The 19,751-nt window shown below is 47.1% G+C and overlaps 1 protein-coding gene across 5 annotated transcripts in view; it reads left to right on the top strand.

Annotated features, from left to right (window-relative positions):
- The window catches only part of 4930590J08Rik (RIKEN cDNA 4930590J08 gene), a 50,986-nt gene that overhangs the window by 8,804 nt on the left and 22,431 nt on the right, over positions 1-19,751 (top strand). For 3 of the 5 annotated variants that reach the window (XM_006506332.4, XM_017321667.2, NM_198668.2), the window contains 10 exons: positions 4,609-4,664; positions 5,014-5,682; positions 6,697-6,837; positions 7,469-7,585; positions 8,154-8,162; positions 8,517-8,649; positions 9,497-9,766; positions 13,461-13,610; positions 13,896-14,016; positions 19,115-19,246. In XM_006506332.4, coding sequence (XP_006506395.1) covers positions 5,205-5,682; positions 6,697-6,837; positions 7,469-7,585; positions 8,154-8,162; positions 8,517-8,649; positions 9,497-9,766; positions 13,461-13,610; positions 13,896-14,016; positions 19,115-19,246 — 1,551 coding nt within the window. In that variant the 5' untranslated portion in view covers positions 4,609-4,664; positions 5,014-5,204. The remainder of the gene's footprint in view (positions 1-4,608; positions 4,665-5,013; positions 5,683-6,696; positions 6,838-7,468; positions 7,586-8,153; positions 8,163-8,516; positions 8,650-9,496; positions 9,767-13,460; positions 13,611-13,895; positions 14,017-19,114; positions 19,247-19,751) is intronic. The other 2 variants (XM_017321666.2, XM_017321665.2) reach the window with 2 other exon arrangements.

Raw genomic sequence — 19,751 nt, forward strand, 5'->3', positions numbered from 1 at the left:
ACAGTGACAAGACTGTCCAAAAGGGCATATAGAACTTGGGATCTCCATAACATTGCAGGTGACTGTGAAGCAAGGTCACTGCTTTTGTAAAGTCTGAGAGTTCTTAGAAAGGTAGACATTGAGCCCTGGGGAGATGGCTCAATCAAGAAAATGCCTTCTGTGTAAGTAATGAAGAACTGAGTTCTGCTCCCTATCACTCCTGCCTGGTACAGCTACAGCCTCAGTGTGGGGTGAGGGAGTGATGGGGACAGGGAGAGACAAAAGACAGGAGGATCTCTAATGTTCATTCGCCAGCCAGTGTAGCCAATCAGTGAGCTCTAGTTTAGTCAATCAGTGAGCCAGTCTAGTGTAACCAATCTAGTGTAGCCAATCAGTGAGCCAGTCTAGTGTAACCAATCTAGTGTAGCCAATCAGTGAGCCAGTCTAGTGTAACCAATCTAGTGTAGCCAATCAGTGAGCTCTAGTTTTGGTGAAAAACCTGTCTTTAAAAAATGTGAAATGGAGAATGATCAAGAGAGTCACTGAAAACTGGCGTGTAGCCTCCACTTACACACACATGCACCCTCCTGCACATGTCCCCCTGCCACACATAGGGTGAGCAAGATAGTTCAAGGTGAAGAACTTGATGTGTAAGGCTGCCAACTTGAGTTCAATCCTTTGAATCCATGTAAAGGTAGGTGAGGGTCAACCTTACACAGTTGTCCTCTGACCTTCACATACATGTCACACACACACACACGCACAGACAAAATGATAAGATGAAAAGCAAGGCTTGGTGTGGTGTTCCATGCTTTTTAACTTTATTTTGTGTATGGGCGTTTTGTCTGCATCTGTGTTTATGCACCACATGCATGCCTGGTGCTCTTGAGGCTAGAGGAGAGCATCAAATCCCCTGGAACTGATTTATATATAGCTGTGAGCCACCATGTTGGTACTGGGAATTGAACTAGGATCCTCTGGAATAGCAGCCAGTGCTTTTAACCATTGGGCCATTCCTCCAACCCCGTGACACATGCCTTTAATCTCAGAGCTAGAGACAGTTGGATCTCTGGGAGTGCTGAGGCCATTTGGTTTACATAGTTTTGGACAAGCCATAGCAACAGTGAGACTGTCTCAACAAACAGCAATAAAATTCTAAAAGTAATGACATACTTATGCATGCAGCCATGTGGGTAAATTTTTACAAATCTTTGTTTTATGTATATGAGTGTTTTGTCTGCATATATGTCTGTGCACTCTTTGTGCAGTGCCAGAAGAGGCCAGAGAGAGGTCTGATACTCTGGAGCTGGAGTTGGAGATGGCTGTGAGCTACCATGTGGGTGCTGGGAATTGAACCTAGGTCACTCTGAATTGCTGATTCATGTCTCCAGCTCATGAGTAAAACAAAAAAACAAAAAAAAATTTTTTTTTCTTTTTGAGGTAGCATTTCTCTGTGTAGCCCTGGCTGTCCTGGAACTTGCTCTGTAGACTAAGTTGGCCTCAGACTCAGAAATATGATAGCTTCTGCCTCCCAAATTGCTGGGATTAAATATGTATGCTACCATGCCTACCCTACCATGGATAACATTTAAAAGCATCATGACAAACCATCACAAAGGATCACATATATATTATATTTTTTTCTGAGAATTTCATTCTTGCATATAATGTGCTTTGATCAGACCACCCAGCCCCGTTTCTTCCCACTAACTTCCTCTGAACTTCTCTAATCTTTTCACCTGGTAACTTCATGTCTTCTTCTTTTCCTTTTTTTGCTTTTAAAGCTCACTATATTAGCTACTTTTCCATTTCTGTGATAAGATACCATGACCGTAAGCAACTTACAGAAGCAAGAGTTTATTTTGGCTTAGAGTTCCAGAGAGAAAGCCTGTGTGTGCATCCAGGAAAGGCAGGAACAGACAGAAAGCTGACTGATTATATCTCTATATACCCAAAAGGGGACGAGGAGAGAGAGAGAGAGAGAGGGAGAGAGAGAGATTGAGAAGTCAGATAAGGGTATAAACCCTCAAAGCCAACCCCCTATGATACTTCAGCCAGCAAGCCTGTACCTCCTAAAGGTTCCCATAGTTCAGAACCAAGAGTTCACATACATGAATGAGCCTGGTACATACCTCATTTAAATCACCATGCCCACCAAGACCAATTAGTGCAGCTGTACATGGATGTAGGTCCAACTGGTACATGTGAAACATACCAGTGGCCATATCCTCTGACAAACATGACTTCTTCCTCTGGTAGCCATCAAGTGCCAGTAGCTCCTCAGAGGGTAAGAAGGACCACATAATTCATGACTCCATATTAAATGTCCAGAGCAGCCAAATCTGAGATATTCAGAAATAGCTCAGTTGATATCTTGCTTGCTGTGAAGCATGAGGACCCAGATTCAACACCCAGTATCATATTTGCCATGTGTGTTTTGTAGTAGTTAGTGTAATTCCAGTATTGGGGAGAGACAGTGGCTCACTGATCACCTGGTCTAGCTTGCCAGTGACCCCCCAGGTCCCACTAAGAATAAAACAAGATGTGTGGCTTTTGAGGAACAATACTTAAGATTGACCTCTAGCCTCCCCGTGTTGGCATGCACATATACATATATCTAGGCATAATCATGCATATATACATTTATCTATTTGTATGGCATGTCTTCATAATCAACTTCAAATGGTAGAAACTAGTTAGGAGGATGGGGGAGAATTTTTCCAAATAGGTAATATTGAACAATTTCAGGGACTGCTTAACCATCCTCTTTTCTTCATTTGACTCCTGACTGAAGAGGAATGAGGAGGAGGAGGAGGGAAGGGGAGGGGGAGATGGTGGGGGTGATGGGGGAAGAAATATCATTGTCGTCGTCGTCATCATCATCTGCCCTGTACAGTTAGGGTCAGACCCCTCTGGCTTGGTGCCTTGCTGCCCGAGATTCTGAATGGGGTCTTTGTTCCGTGAACTAATCATTCCAGAACAAATCTATTTTTCTGTGTCTGCAAAGCTGAGAAATGGCAATGCCAGAGGTCAGCAAATCGACACAGGAAGCCACTTTGTCTTCAAGCCTGTAGAATGTTAGCTTTGTCCTATGGGACTCTTGTTGTTTAGGAACTTTGTTCCTGATGGATGAGCAAAGATAGCCCAAAGGCCAGGGAATGTGGTGTAGTATTTGCAAAAGTCTCCATGCTTTAAATCTAGGAACAGACAACTCCCAGTCAAGGGCTTTGGCTCCTCATCAGCCAAAGTCTTGGAAAAGAGTACCATGGGCCTTCAATGTAAGCACTGCAGGTGCTTCCCTAAGGAACTATCCTGGAATGGTGACCTTGGGGGTGGTTCCCAAGGACAGAGCTTGAAAAGGCAAAGAGAATTGCCTGTTTGGGAAAGTAGGCAGGATGGGAAGTAGAAAAAGAGATGGCTGGACTGCTGCACTCAGTGCCAAGGATGGTGAGAGGATGCAGCCAGCAGCCTGCCCTCTGCTCTTGTGGTTGACATCATGGTAAAGATGCTGGATTGGCTTCTGGATAGGTGACAGGTGAGCCAGCACTGAAGGAAGACGCTGGAAAGGCCATGGAAGCAAAGAAAGCCCTGCTGAGTTGCTCTCAGTGGACACTCCTGCACATTGCCCTACTGTAGAGGCTCACATCCTCATGAAGGCCCTCAGAAATAAGCAACCAAGCACTGTTCTCATAGAGCATAAAGTCCAGAAAATTTTGTTTTCATAAATCTGTTATCTGCTAAATTCTAGCACCCACCCCCCCAACGTTTACTTGAATACTGAGAGACCTTGAGCAGCTCTGTGAAAGAGGAAAGATGCTTCCCATGGTCCACTAGTGTAAGGGTATACATTTTCTACACTATAACATCTGGTTTGTTTGTTTGTTTGTTTGTTTGTTTGTTTTTTGTTTTTCGATACAGGGTTTCTCTGTGTAGCCCTGGCTGTCCTGACACTCACTTTGTAGACCAGGCTGGCCTCGAACTCAGAAATCCGCCTGCCTCTGCCTCCCGAGTGCTGGGATTAAAGGCATGCGCCACTACGCCCGGCTTACACTATAACATCTGTGCTGTTGTGGTACATCCTCCGGTCAATGGCTTTCTTTCTTTCTTTCTTTCTTTCTTTCTTTCTTTCTTTCTTTCTTTCTTTCTTTCTTTCTTCCTTCCTTCCTTCCTTCCTTCCTTCCTTCCTTCCTTCCTTCCTTCCTTCCTTCCTTCTTTCTTTCTTTCTTTCTTTCTTTCTTTCTTTCTTTCTTTCTTTCTTTCTTTCGTTTTTCAAGACAGGGTTTCTCTGAATAGCTCTGGCTGTCCTGGAACTCACTTTGTAGACCAGGCTGGCCTTGAACTCAGAAATCCACCTGCCTCTGCCTCCCGAGTGCTGGGATCAAAGGCGTGCGCCACCACGCCCGGCTCAGTGGCGTTTTTCTAACAGTGCATTTCCAGCTGTCCATGTCCTAGGCTTGGTGGGATGTGGTATCAGGTTCTGAACTTCGGGGTTGCATCGCCCTCCAGGCTTTTCTGTCTGACCTAGTCTGTACATGTCGGGTCGTCAGATGCCCACCATAGGCGTGTGATCCGTAGCTCCCATGTTCCTTGTCTCTGGAGAGAGCCAACGGCATCCTTTTGTTTTTACAGGCTTTTGTCAGTAGGCCGCAGGCAGATCTTCCACCCTCAGGTCACTAACTACAAAGGTGTGGTGAGACTTCCCTCCAGGCCCCGCCCCTTCTGCTCATCTAGCTCCCAAGGTTCCTCCCTTAGGTCCTCACTTCCTGTCACCCTCTTCCTTCCTTCCTTCCTTCCTTCCTTCCTTCTTTCTTTCTTTCTTTCTTTCTTTCTTTCTTTCTTTCTTTCTTTCTTTCTTTCTTTCTTTCGTTTTTCAAGACAGGGTTTCTCTGAATAGAAGGAAGGAAGGAACTTTTCTGGACCCACCCTTAGCAGCAGGCCTGTCCCAGTGTTGCTCCTATGAAGGTGGGGGAGGGGAGCAGTGCTTCATTCTGGCATGAAAGGATGACCAGCAACCTTCTTATCCTTCTGAGACAGAAACTGATGGCTCAGTGACCTTTGAGGGTGATTTCTGCATGTGCACTCCATCTTTCCCTGAGGCTTCTCTGTAGGTAAGAGCTTCTGACCCACTTGTGAAGACACTTGCCAGAGTGCTGAGTCTTTACAGCTGAGTGTCCCTCTCCCTCGAGATGGACAGTGTCACCTAGCAGTATGCCTACCCAGACAACATGAACCAGATCAAAAGTAACCGAGAACTGTACCTGCAATACTCAGCCTCAGCCCCCAAACTGCTGGCGCACGTCTCCAAACTCCTCATTTTTTGCCGCAACTCGGGCATTTCCATCCCAAAGGGCATTAGGAATATTTTTGAGTTCACCTGGGAGGAGCTCATCAACGACCCTGCAGTGCCCACTGCCTCCGAGATTCAGGATCTGGTGGTCACTTTTGGAACTCCTACAGTGGTGCTTGCAGAAGTGATCCCAGTACAGGTCCTCCCCATGCAGAAGAAGCAACCCCCACCTGCCCCACCACCTACACTAATGCCCGCAGCCACCAGTGGGGGCAAGTACGTCCCCCCCACCTCCACCTCTGCTAAGCTGATGCCCAATGGCCAAAACACCCTGCACAAGTTCCAGCGACAATCCATCCACCTGTTGACAGAACTGCTTTCCCTGAAGATGAAGGCCATGGTGGAGTCTGCCTCTGGTAAGGCTGCTCACAGATTCTCCTCTGTTTCTACATGACTAGGTAGGGTGTGTGTGTGTGTGTGTGTGTGTGTGCGTGTATATACCACATGCACCCCAACAGGTATGAGTTGAGCATACATAATCTAAAATATTCTGTCGTCTAAAGGCTATTGAGTGCCCATATGATACCAAAACGGAATATTCCACTGCTGACAGTGCATGATAATTTGCATGTAAGACAATATTCAATATGCATACAGGGTACACAGGAAGCATCAGAGAATTCCATGTCTTCTGAGTCCCATCCCCATACATCCCAGTATATACAGGAAGACATTTCAAAATACCAACCTCCCCAAACCCTATACCCTTTTGGTTCTAAACCTTGGGATAAGGGATACTTAACCTGTATAAGTATGCACTGGGAATGGAGGGCGCATGGCCATGAGTCTGCTGCAAGAGGTGTGCCTCCCTCTTTCCCCCCTGCTCTCCCACCCTCCCTCCCTTCCAGTCACCCATCTCTGGAGAGCCCATTCAAAACTTAGTGGTGGTGGCAGCGAGAGGTTACCAGTGTTAAAGGAAGAGCTTGAGGTGATGGTGCAGAGGTGGGCAGAGCTTCATTGATGAGTGGAGACATGGAATTCATGAATCAAGAGTCTGGTTCAACCAATGTCAAAGGCATTCTAAGAGCCCAGTGCCTCCAAACTGAGGGCCATTCTAGGGCTAGGGAAGACCCTGAAGTTCAGCAGAAGTCCTCAGTGCTCAGCTGTGGGCAGGCAGGGGGACAGGAAGGGCGGGCAGGGGGTGGGCAGGGGTAGAGGAGCATGAAGGCAGGCAAGCAGGTAAGCTGGGAGCAACATGCTGCCTGCTGGATCTTAAACCCTCTGTCCAACCAAGCGTGTACTTCAGGGGCTCCTCATCCTTGCATCAGGAGTAAGTCTTCACTTTTATCTCCTGGGCCATTGGTAAAGGCCCTTTTCTGGAAGAGTCATCTATGCCAGGAGGAAAACACTGTCTTTCCTTTTTCCTTCAGCAGGTGCCAATCCTTTGGACATCACCAAGCGCTTTGTGGAGGCCAGCCAACTCCTCCATCTCAACGCAAAGGAGATGGCCTTTGACTGCCTGACTGGCACTGTTGGGAAAAGCTGTTTAAGTACAGCACAGCTGGGGAAAGGTAGGGAACAAGGGAAACATGCCCGCAAGGTGAGAGAAAGGCCCAGGCTCCCAAGGGTGGAGGTGTCTGTGGAGCAGCTCCAGAGGCTGTGCTGCTGGCAAGAAGAGCTCACGCACCTCTGACAGAGGGCGGCTGTTTGGTGGACATGTCTGCACCTCCCAACGCACAGTCTAGCCCCTCAGGCCCTTCCTACGGTGTGCCTCTTAGCAGTCTCTCCTCGAGGTTTTACAATTTCCAGTCGGTTGCAGAGTAGCCCTTTAGTACACAAGGTAAAGATGTCACAGCCAGGAGGTCACTCCTCAGACTGCTGTGGATCCTGGCGCTCTGTGTCTGAGCTCACCTGATTATGGTATGTGGGAATCAGCTCCTAGTGCTAGCCCACAACTCCGCTCCACGAGTACAAACAGTCCTGCAGGGATGCTTGTTACAGAGTCATTTGGAGAGGCAGAAAACTTAGAAATAAACTGTCCATCAATGAAGACAAAGTATGGCCCATGCTGATATTGTTTTCGTAGTGAGCAACAAAATGAGGTCACGAACTCAGAAATCTGCCTGCCTCTGCCTCCCGAGTACTGGGATTAAAGGCGTGCGCCACCACAGCTCGGCTAGAAGACTTACTCTTTTACCCTAGAATCCTCCATGAACATTTCTGCTATGGGAGTGAACACACCTTACCAGCTGGTCTACCAGACTTCTACAGCCTGCCTGAGCTTCTCCCTCTGCACGGGAAAGGAAAGCAGGAAGAAAGGTACCATCTCCAGCCACAGAGCTTCAGCATCCTGGGACACACGGGTCCTCATAAGCGCTCCAGAGCCGCAGCACATCTAGTCACAGCAGCAGGGTTGCATTGCTTCCCCTACATGCCCCCCAACCCCCACTCCATCTCGTTCTGTAACCCAGGCAGTATCCAGGGTGTGAAGGAGACAGCTCTGTCCAGCCACACCATCAGTGGGGGAAACAGTGGCATTTGTATCCCAAACTTAGCAGGCTCCAGTCCTGCGTTCCAGAAGGGACTACTGCTATGTGTGGGCAGAAGCAAAGCCACAGAAGTCTCTCCTGCTCTGTTGAGAGAGTCTTACCCACAAGGGAGGGAACAGCAGGGGAAATAGATAGCAGACGAGAGGAAGAAGCTCCCGAGGGAAGGTGTGTGGGAGGAGCCTGCTGAGAATAGGAAAGGCCTCGGGACTTTCCATCCATCCTGCAAACTATGATGACAGATGAGCTAGACAGACAGGTGTGTGTGTGGGGGGGTGGGGGTAGGTTGGGTAGTGAAGGAGGGCCAGGGAGGCCTCATGCTGCCCCTTTAATTCCCACAGATATTGGAGGTAAGGCTAGAAGTTGAGAAGCTTGAAGCCAGTTCTTCACCCATCCTGGCTGCCTGTGTGACTTGTCTTCCTCATGCTTCACTGTTCTTGGTAAAAGGGGGGCTGACTCTAGGGGACAATGGAAGCATCGGCAGTGAGGCCCACTTCGTTGCTATTGCTGCTGTTCACCGCTGTGTTCCTCAGCCTCTGAATTATCGACTGACCCAGTTAGCAGGCAACGATCCCTATTGCAGCATAGCACAAAAGAGCCTCCTAACATGTACCGCAGTCCTTTCCCAGGAGAATGTGACACTCGGGGACCCACCTCTGAAGCCCACCATATCTGTATCTCTATCTCCTCACCTCTGACTACAGCAAAGCCAAAGCCCGTGGATGATGTCTCGCCTCAGCCCGTCCGAGCCCGGACCCCTCCTGAAAACACTGTTGTTGAGTTGCCTGACCCCTGCCCCGAGGCCCGGGAAAAGCTGCAGGATATGTGTCGCCATATGTGAGTGCCTAGATATGGGGATGGTGTCCACAGGACATGGGGCACAAGGACAGATGGGTGTCACAGCAGTAAATGCATACCTCATGTCAGCCCAGCTATGTCCTTTACACACACACACACACCACATAGTCCATCCGATTTACAGATAAGGAAAAAAAAGCGGTTGCGGAGCTGGCCCTGCTCTGTTAGCCCAACTCCTGTTCAGCTGTCTCTGCCTCTGAAACATCCTCCCTCACCCACGGAAGTCATTTGTGTCATTGCAGTTCATAGACTTTGTGCCCTAAGTGGTAATTTTTTTTGGTCATAGTTTGCTAAGTGTTCAAGAAAAAAAAATCTCTCTCAAAACAATTTCGTTCACATAGGTGATTCACAGTATATTACTTGGGGATACTGTGAGGCCTAGCAGAAAACCATTTCTCTAATGGCCCAGCTTATAAAGATTAACCCCCTTTCCACATCTATGTCTTCTGGGATCACTGGGCCAGGTCACAGGTAGGAGCAGCCGCTCAGTTTACCTCTGTACTGTGGCGTGCTAGAATAACCCCACCTGGTACTTCAGGATAGTGGGTGAAGGGATACTAGCGGCTCTCCAGAGTCCCCCTCTGTGCGCAGCCATGCTCTGTAGGTGCAAACAATCAGACAATGCTAATCTTCCCAGGGCACTGCCACCTTCCCACTTCCTCCTAAAAATACTACCTTAGCATATGAGGAAGAACAGGATGGGGATCTGTGCTTTAGGACAGGGGGACTGGGGTGGGAGTCTTGGATGTTGGGAAGGGGCTATGGAGAACCTCTCTGGAGAGTGAGAACCGAGCGCCTAGAAGACGCGTTCATCTCCTTCCCACAGAGAGGCCGAAAGGATCTTATGGAGAGGGAGGAATGCCTCCTGCCCCATGATTTTTCGAAACTACAGGTCAAGGATATCCTCTCATTTAATGTTGGCCTCCAAGGGGGACTCTCACCATCCTCTCACTACGGGGACTCAGATTACTGCTTCCGCACCTCACCAGCCTTCCAGCCAGCATGCTCAAATGGGCCGCCATTCTCAAGAGTGGAAGGGGCCCAAGAAGCCCATCAAGCTGCATTACACGTTCTATGATGGTTCCTCCTTCATTTAATATCCTTTGGATGGGTGTCACTCTTTCTGCCCAACTTTGCCCCAGATAACCCCTGGGCTTGAAACAGCTAATTGTTCACTGGGGACTCCTAGTCAACTAGAGAAGCCTGGTGGGGGTGCTCCCCGGGGACAAGTGTTGGTCCAGGTCAGGCTCTGCAGGGACTGAAAGAGTTCAGAGTTTAAGTTCAGTACAGTTCAAGTCAGCAGGAGTCTATCAAGCCCCTAATACCTGTGAGAAGCTTGTCTGTGCAGGCAGATCCTTGCCTTCAAGGCTCTGCCGGGAAAGAGGAAGCTACCAAGAGGGTGGTTCATTTCCAGTGAGAGGAGACGTGAGCTATGTCTAAATGGTCTGGGGAGGGTCGTTTCTCTGATCCTTCTTCACAGGTTGTTTTACCCCTGTGGTCTTTGTGCTTCACCTTTAAAGTTCAAGTGTTTGAAGTCTAAGCCCCCCATCCCACTTGCAGCACATTTGCTTGACCTGCAGCTGAGCTCAGCCTTGGATGGCTGAATGCTTATGCTGGGTGGTGGCAGAACAGGACACATTTCTCTTATGATCTGATGGGCACTATAGACCCTCTTCCAAGAAATCTGCACATGTGTAAATACATCCACACACGTATAAATCGTGAGCTGCAGCAGCAGGGAACTTATGGCCCATGGAAAGCTGCTGCTTGAGAGACCCCGTGGGGCCCCCTTGCCCTAGTTCTGACTCTTCACTGCATTAACCAGGTTCGACACAGGCTTTTACAAGTTAGTGTTCTAGTAAGGGGACCAGAGAAGGGTTGCCTGGGATTTTTTTGTTCTTACCTGTCCCAGAATTTTGAGGTACCACAGGTAGAATCACCTCCAACCTCTTACCCACTGCATACGGGAACACTCAACTTGACGCCAACGGTGATGGCATCCTGCCAATTAATCCATTTTCTCCTTGGAAGACACAGAGGCCAGGGTCAGTTCTTATGTATATTCGTTACTTGTCTTGTTGGGGTGTGACAAAACACCATACCGGGTATTTGGGGAAGGAAGGGTTTATTTTGGCTCTCAGTATGAAGGTACTGCATGTCAGGCCTGGTGGCAGATGTGTGAAGTAGTTGTTCATATGAGCCACAGCCGGAAAACAGCTAGCGACAAGCCCCGGTGTTCTGCTTGCGTCCTCCCTTTTATCCAGTCTGGAACCCTGGCCCACGGAATGGTATTGTCTGCATTCAGGATGGGCCTTTCCACCTCAGTGAAACCTCTCTGGGAGGAAATCTCACCACAGACACTCCCAGTGGCTTGTCTCCTGCATGACCGTAACTGTCACTGACAGTCCACAGCAGCCAGCACAGTGACCCTGCACACGTTCCTCCTCAATCTACCTTCCTTGCTTCTCTTGGCTACATGCTGAATGAGTTGGACCACGCAATCTTAAAGAAGTTCTGCATCACTGTGTCCAAAGGCTAAGGTCCACCTTAGCTGTTGAAGCCCTCCTGAGTGAAATGTTTGGAGAGCTTTTCTTCACCACCTGGTTTCTGTAGAGTGCTGGCTTTAGCCACCAACTCTGTTTTTGCACACAGAGCTCAGATAAAAAAAAAAGAGCTCGTCTTTGTGGTGGCCTGTTTCAGGCCATCGCTGATTTCGACCTCCTGGTGCAGCCCTCAGAACCAGCTGTGCTCAGTTTAGCGTTCTTCACAGGAATCAGCTGGAATTCCCTGGTATCAGTGATGCTCAGTAGCTTTGCCTTGCTCCTTTTGGCAGACAGCCTTTGCAGTGTGTTCTAGTCCTAGCTCATCCTTTGGTTATCCTTTGGTGAGGCAGTTGCTAAGACTTGAACCCAAGGCTTCAGTGTGCCAAACACACTCTACCCCTGATCAAGTCCAAATTTCCCAATTTTTGTTGCTAATGCTTTTGGTTTCACATCCATGACATTATTGCCAATTCTAAGGTCATGGCATTTACCCTGTGTTTCCCTTCTAACAGCTTTATAGATGGAGCTTTTACTATAGGTCCTGGAAGTATTCTGAGCCAGCGTTTGCATCTTGTATGAGCCAAGGGCCCATTCCTCTGCACATGGGTATCCTATTGTCACAGTGCCTTGTTGAAGAGACCACTTTTCCCTCTTTGAATGGTCCTGGAAATCTTGGCAAAAATAAATTGACTATAGATGGAAGGATCTATTTTTAGACTCATTTTTAATTCACTGTTCTAATTTTGATGTCTATCTTTATGCCAGACCACATTGCTTTAATTATTAAAGATTTGTGGTAAGTTTTTAAGTTAACAAGTGTGAATCCTCCATGGTTTGGGGGGGGGCAATAATTTTCTTTTCTTTTCTTTTTCTTTTCTTTTCTTTCTCCTCCTCCTCTCCTTCCTCTCCTTCCTTTTCTTCCTCCTCTTCTTCCTCCTCTTCCTCTTCTTCCTCCTCCTCCTCCTTCTTCTTTTTCTTCTTCTAACCTAGTCTCTCTGTGTAGCTCTGGCTGTCCTGGAACTCTAAGAGATTTGCCTGCCTCTGTCTCCCAAATTCTAGGGTTAAAGGTGTTCACAAACATATCCAGCTTCAGCCAGTGTATTGTACTTCTTTAGATATTCTCCTCTCTGTCTCCTTTTCCCTGGATTTCTGGAATTCCTGTTATGCATATGTTGCTGTGCCTGATGATCTTTCCTGGGACCCCGAGTTTCTAATCTTCCTTGGATTGTTGTTGTTGTTGTTGTTGTTAGATATATACTATCTTACATTGTTGTTCAGGTGGACCTGAAAGTATGTAGCTCAGGCTAGCCTATAACTCCGGTATTTTCCTGTCTCAGTCTCCCAGGCTCCGGGACTCCAGGCATGAGCTGTCAGGCTGGGGTTTCTTCTTTCCCTTTATTCTTTACAGTCTGGATAATTTCAGCTCATTGGCTTTCCCGTAAATGATTTCTGTATTTTCTTGTTTAATTTACTGCTGTACTTATTTAGGGAAAACTTTGTTTTGCCCATTTCACTATCTACCTAAGCTCTAGAATTTTGGATAGGTTCCTTTGTGTCCTTTCTACCTGCAGATCACCCCTCCCCCACCCCCCTTCCTTCCATTTCTGTTTTTATTTGGCTGGTGGGAAAAACTGAGGGAGATGGATTGCAATGCCAGCCAGTCTAGTCTTCCCACCTGGAACACTGCTTCTGCAGGTCTACACAGAGAAGAGGCTGCCAACACAGCCTTTCTGAGGATCAGTGATTCCTGAGGCCTCTGAGCTAGGCAAGGAGCAGAGAGACGTTATTTTCCTACAAAACTGGTCAAAAGGGGAGACAGCCTGACAGTGCTGAAAATACTGCTGGCTCTGGACCCATGCTCTGGCTCTGTAGTCATTGTGGCGTCACAGGGGACGAGGTGTTTTCTACCCCTCTGACTTCTCCCTCGGGTGAACTCCTCACTCTAGTTTTCCTGAGATTTTCATGTCTTAGCATTAAAAAGTCCACGTCCCTGGTACCATTCAGACCTGTGAAAACCTTACTGACATGCGAAATGGAGATAGGACTACCTCAGTAGATACAGGAAGGCTCTGGGGCACGGCTGGGCTCTGTGACTATTTAATCATGACATATGCAAAGCACAGACAGGATCTGTGAAGGGAGGGAACGATACACAAGAGAAGAATCCTTTCAGCGTGCCTCTCTGGGGACCCACGAGACCTGCACCTCGAGAATCCTCTGTTAGTTCAACTTGACTGTATCTGCCAGCTATCCCTCGGGAAATATTGCCTTACTTCAGATTCCCACGTGCTGCAGAGGGAAACCCATCACCTGCCTCTTTAATGACATGCCCAATACCTTCCTGGCTCTGTTCAATGCTGAAGGCCTGGGCTGTGTTTACTACAACCTGAAGAACTGGTGAGTGGGTCAGGGGAAGTCTAGCCTCATGAGGTGGGTCTGTGCTGCATTTTCTACAGTGAGAAGGAACTCACTCCACTGGGTACCCCAGGACACTAAGATCTCCATTCTTGTGGTGGTGGTGGTGTTTTCTGGGTTCCCTTCCCTTCCTCAGATTGTCTATATCAGGTAAACTTTCTTTCAGACTGGGGAAGACTCTCCCAGCCCTGCCCATCTGTAGTCTGTAGTGATGAAGGGGTTCTCTCAGGGCCTATAAGTACTTTCTATGTTTTGTGTATCTCCCAGCTGTCCATATGTCTTGGTTTTGGATGAAGAAGGTGGGATCACAAATGACCAAAAGGGCTACATAGTCCACAGATGGAGCTGGGCCAGCAAGACAGAGACATTGCTCTCTCTGGAATACAAGGTACATGGGCAATATGGTCGGGGTAGCCTCCACAGGCTGCTCAGCACTGAAAGAAGTGCCTGTCAGACAACACTGCCCCGGGACCACCCAATCCTGTTCAGAGGTCGTGAGACAGTCAGCAGTGGTCCAGAGGTCATGAGGCAGTCAGCAGTGGTCCAGAGCATGTCACTTGCTTTTCACCAGCCTGTAGCAATGTTAGGCGACTGCACTGAGCCTTCATGGCAACCTATTTGATTTTTATTTGATTTTATTGTAAAAAAAAAAAAATCTGTCACTTTGTGAAGCATCATTTATAGTGGTTAGCAGCTTTATTTTTAATAATGTTTTTTTTTTTTTTTTACTTTCTTAGACTAGACATTTTATTACTTTTATTTTACTTTGTAGAAAACTGGCTCCTGAAGAACCAAGCAATACTTGAAAAGTTGGAAAACTCAGGTTCATTTTATCCTGACTTAGCCTGAGCTCGTGCTCTGCAAATGCAGCGGCTCACTTGTGGGTGTTTGCTTGTTTACAGTTTTTGTAGGCTGTATGTTAGTTTTGAAATTTCCTGCGTACTACATGGCCATTTTCAGGCGGGTTTACATGTCATGACCATGGAGGACAACTTTCACTGTACTTAAGCCTGTTTACAGAAGCAAACATTGTGGGGAGCAGTTAGGACATTCTCCCTTCAGTAAGCAGAACTTCTCTAGCCAGCAGGGGCACAAAAGGAGAGTCTGGCATGCTTGTGCTAGAAGTAAGGCTTTTATTCACTTGTCTCTGTATCTCTATAACTCTTAGGGCATGGTTGTTATCCAGCTATCAGAGTTCAAGACAGCAATTTAACTAAGTAAGGAACATATTTAGTAAATGTACAGCATGCATTTCTTTTCATGTGTGTGTGTGTGTGTGTGTGTGTGTGTGTGTGTGTACATGTGTAGATGAGGGCATACCACAGCACACATGCAGAGGTCAGGGGACAATTTGCAGGAATTGGTTCTCTGCTACCACCTGAGTCCCAAGGCTTGAATTCAGGTTGTCCATCTTGGCAGCCTGTACCTTTGCCCACTGAGCCTTCTTGCTGACCTAATAGCTTTTTAAAAATAGTGCCCATTGTGTGACTTTCCTGAGAAGGTGTGAACAAATGTCTGCTCACCCTAGATAGGGCATGAACCCACAAACCAAAGAAACGTTTCTACCACAGTCTGGCTTGGCACATGAATTTATTGGAAGTGACTTATCAATGTATGAGTGAGAGTTACTTAAACAGCCTGAAGGGCTCAAAAGCAGTCAGCTGCATTATCAAACAGCCATCCCTAGCGTGGGTGATAGCCCACAAAAGATGGATCCTGAGAGGTTCCTACACAGCCTGTAAACAGCTGGCAAGTGCTAGTGTCGTTCCCGACAGCTCAGTTGGTTCCCGAGTTTCCTCCCCAGAAGCCATTTCTCTCTTATATACTCTAGGCAGGGGCTCTGTGAGCCTTAAGTTTTGGCTTTCCTGAACTTGAACGCTTGTTCATTTCCTAAGTATTAGGAGCCTCTGTCCTCCCTCCAGGACAGTGTTTTAATTTGGAGGAAATTGCTGCACAGTAATGCCTATCTGTGGCAATAATATAGACAGGCCGACACTGAACTCATGATCTTTCTGCTCAGTCTTCTGCTTGCTAGGATTATAGGTGTGCATCATCATACCCAGATATTTAGCTCTGTGCCTTTTCCTGGAGCTACACAGCAAAGGTCTATGCAGTCAGAAGTAGCCTGGAATAGAAGGTGGCCCATGACTTATAACATGGAGTGATGTACCCTTCAGAGGTGGGGGAGGGAGGAAAATTCTAGATAAAATGAAAGAGCATTACTCCTAAAGGCTTTGTGTTGGGTCTGGTGTGGCAGTTTAAGAGTTCCTGTGTGCTCCCATGAAGGAAGGGAACACAATGAGTAGATGACATAAGGCAGGATTATCAGGCATCAGGCTCTGGACAGTTTGCATGCTGTCTTTTTTGTTTTTCTAAGACTTACTTATTTTGTATATATGAGTACACTGTCACTGTCTTCAGACACACCTGAAGAGGGCATCAAATCTCATTACAGATGGTTGTGAGCCACCATGTGGTGGCTGGGAATTGAACTCAGGACCTCCTGAAGAGCTCTTAACTGCTGAGCCATCTCTCCAGCCCTTGCATGCTATCTTTAACCAGTTTTAACTTAAATACTTTCATGACAAGTTTATTTTTCCTTTCATCATTGAATATAATCACGTCAGCTGTCTCAAAGTCTAACATGTGAAGATCTCTGTGTCCTGGTTGTGCCAAACACAGTCAGCTTCAGTCAACAACACTCTGTTGCCTTGAGAGTGGCTCACCATTTCCTAGTCCCTCTTCTTCCATAGAACTTTGGGTGACAGACTGCCGCTGCTATGCTGTGGAATCTCAGAATCCTGATGTCTTTTTTTTTGAGACTGATATTGGACATTCTTGTTCTAAAAGGCAAAGAACTTGATCAGGCTGGAGCTATGAACTTTTCTCCCATTAGCAGTAGACAGAAGCTCAAAATACTACATTTTTAATTTTGCTACCTGTGAGTAGCGAAATTAAAAATGTAGTATTTTGAGTCTTGAGACTGTCTTCTCTTGCAGGGTTCAGGGACTGGCCAGAGATATAGGCCAGTTTGTACACAGAACTCTAGGCTCTCCTCAGACTCACTCCTCCTGAAGTCTTTGCACACTTTACTGTGATTCTGTTGCCCAGGTTTTATTGTGTGGATTCCCTCACGACAAGGTGGTGGCTTTAGCCATAACTGTGGCCTCCAAGCTAGAGCCCATCTTTTCCTAAGTCTTCTTAGTAGTAGTTTGGGGGAAATTTGTTTTTGTTTTCTTCTTAAACTCTTTAGTTACCAGTGGGAGGGTCAACTTGTTAGGGGCTGGGTCAACTCTGTTTGCAGTAGGAGCAGCTGCTTAGCCTTTAAGCTGAGAGCAGGAATGCCCAGTCGAGCCTCACTGTGGAGGATTAACAAGAAGCAGAGACCAGAGCAAGAGAGCTGGCTTAGCGCCTAAGGCTCTGTACTGCTAGTACAGAGGACCTGAGTTTGGGTTCTAGCACCCACACTGGGTGGCTCACCATGGCCTGAAACTGCAGGCTCTGTTCCCATGGACACTTGCACTCACACACACACAACTCCCCCCACCCCTGCCAACACGCACATAATTAAAAGTAATAAAATCAGGGCTACACAGAGAAACCCTGCCTCGAAAAACCAAATAAATAAATAAATAAATAAATAAATAAATAAATAAATAAATGAAATCTAATTTTTGTATTTTAGGCAAGGAAGGATCAGGAAATGGATGAGTGGAATGGCTAGTGAGGTTACTAGCCAGATCGAGCAGGTTTTCTTAAACAGGAGCCATGCCAACAAATGGATGCTAGCATCCAGGACGGAGCTGTAGATGAGGACGAAGATGCTGCAAGACTCCCTTGGATCAGGAACAGATCTGAGCATCTTAAATTAATTTAATTAATTTTTTAAGTTAACATACAAAATAACAAGTTTTTAATAACATTTTGCACATATCTATTACTATGCCCTGTATAGTTTTAGATGTGCTGATTTGACTCAGTGGAATATCTGGGACCTATAATTTGGTTCCTGACCTGAGAGAGAACAGACACGTCGGGTAGCAAATAATCTCTTAAGAAGAAGAGCTTTAACTGAGTTTGTAGAGCATCTATATTGTGGGCTTTAAGAGAGGGCAGATGCCCAGGGAGCAGGACAATAAATAAGCTGCAGCTGTACCATGGTAAGCTGTAGGCATATTTTGGTCCATGAAGGATGCCCAGCACTCTCTGAGAGTAACTCTATTATCTCCAGGCTCAGAGAAAGTAATCAAGTTCCCTATATACTGCGCAATTGATAAGATTCAAAACTGGAATTAGAACCTGGCCCCTCAGCAGGGCTTGAGTTCATGATGACATCTCTGTTCCATATTTCTCTGGACAAGGAGTTTCTTTTACGTAAGAGTGATCAGCAACCGGGCAGTGGTGGCGCACACCTTTAATCCCAGCACTTGGGAGGCAAAGGCAGGCAGATTTCTGAGTTCAAGGCCAGCAGTCTGGTCTACAGAGTGAGTTCCAGGACAGCCAGTGATCAGCAAATCTGAAGCTATCCAGAGACTTGGCACATAGTGGTTTATTTATTTATTGTCTTTGGGGTGCTGATCGGGCAGGTCCAGATGATTGAGTGCATGAGGCAGTGAGGCCCTGACTATGGGCCAACACCTGGACTAATGAAAGAAGAAGCAGAGTAGAGAGCTCTCTTGATTCAGAGCAGCCTAGGGGAATATCTGCAGGTAAAGAGATGTTATATTCAGAGCCCTGAAGACTGGGAGGAACACAGTGGTGGAGGGTTGCATGCTCTGGGGCATTGCATAAATATTGCTCAGAACTGGCAAATTGTCCAGAAGTAAATGGGCGGCCCTATTCTCCGTGCTCTGAACTATCCTCTCATGAGAGGCAGGAGCATTTGTGACATAGACTCTCCTGCCATTAAAAATGTCACTTAGCCAGGTGGTGGTGACAGCATACACCTTTAATCCTAGCACTCTGGAGGCTGAGGCAGATGGATCTCTGTGAGTTTGAGGCCATCCTGGTCTACAGAGCAAGTTCTAGGATAGCCAGGACTACATAGAGGAAACCATGTCTTGAAAAACAAAACAAAACAAAACAACCCAAAATCATTTGAACTAAACAGTCGCTCCATACCTATTTCATGCTGAGGACTCCGAGATTCAGGGAGACTGAAGAGCTTACGAGCAGAACAAGATTCATGTCAGCTGGTGCCTGAGCAGTTGCAACTGTGTGAGCCAGGACCCAGGATGGTGTCCCAGTGCGGTGTGCAGGGGACTCGCTGTCTGGCTCACCCGTGCTGCTTCGCAGCTGTTTCCAAGAGTGAGTTGGAAGAGAAGGGAAGGGAGGCATTGCTGATGTTCTCAGTAAATCTCCAAGAGATCACAGACTTTAGCACAAGATCTAGAAAGCTTACACATCTCAGCTCCAAGCTGAAAGGGCTTTGTGCCTTGGGCTTGGAAGAAACAGAGATCCACAAGTGCTGACTTCTTTATCTGCAGGTGAATGAACAAATGAAGCTCACAGTCTTGGGGCAGGACTCCATCACCGTCACCTTCACCTCCATGAATGAGACGGTAACAATCAGTGTGTCACCCAAAAGCTGTCCCCATAACGTGCTGCATGACAAACGGGTAAGGCAAAGTGGCTTGAGTAGGGCAGAGCATGTGGGGCATCTAGCCCTGGCTCAGGGTGTCTCAGCAGAGATTGCCACGCCAGGGCTTCTCCTCCTACGGTGTATGCAGGGTTTCTCCATATCTCCATGCTTAAGCAACTCTGAATGGAAATTTCTCAGAGAAAGATGCTGTGTCTGAACTGAACACACACAGTCTGCTTGTGTCTTACTCCCTGAAGAGCACGCAATGCAATAACGACTGGTGCAGGGCCCTCACTGTACTAGAATACCAGGAAATCTAGAGGTGGCATGGGTGTGGGAAAGGGTGAATCCCATGCCATGTACGCAAGGGACTTGAGCAGGTTGGGGTATCTGTGGAGATGTTCACATCTGTGAGAATACAGACCCCATAAGCAGGGAGATGGCTGCATTTTCCCATTATTTATTGAGAGGATAAAAATACAACAGAACCTTTTTAAGTCCAATCTTTCCATCCATTGGTCCAACTGTGGTCCAGCCAAAAC

This window comes from Mus musculus, chromosome 6, assembly GCF_000001635.26.
Source record: "Mus musculus strain C57BL/6J chromosome 6, GRCm38.p6 C57BL/6J".
NCBI lineage: Eukaryota > Metazoa > Chordata > Mammalia > Rodentia > Muridae > Mus > Mus musculus.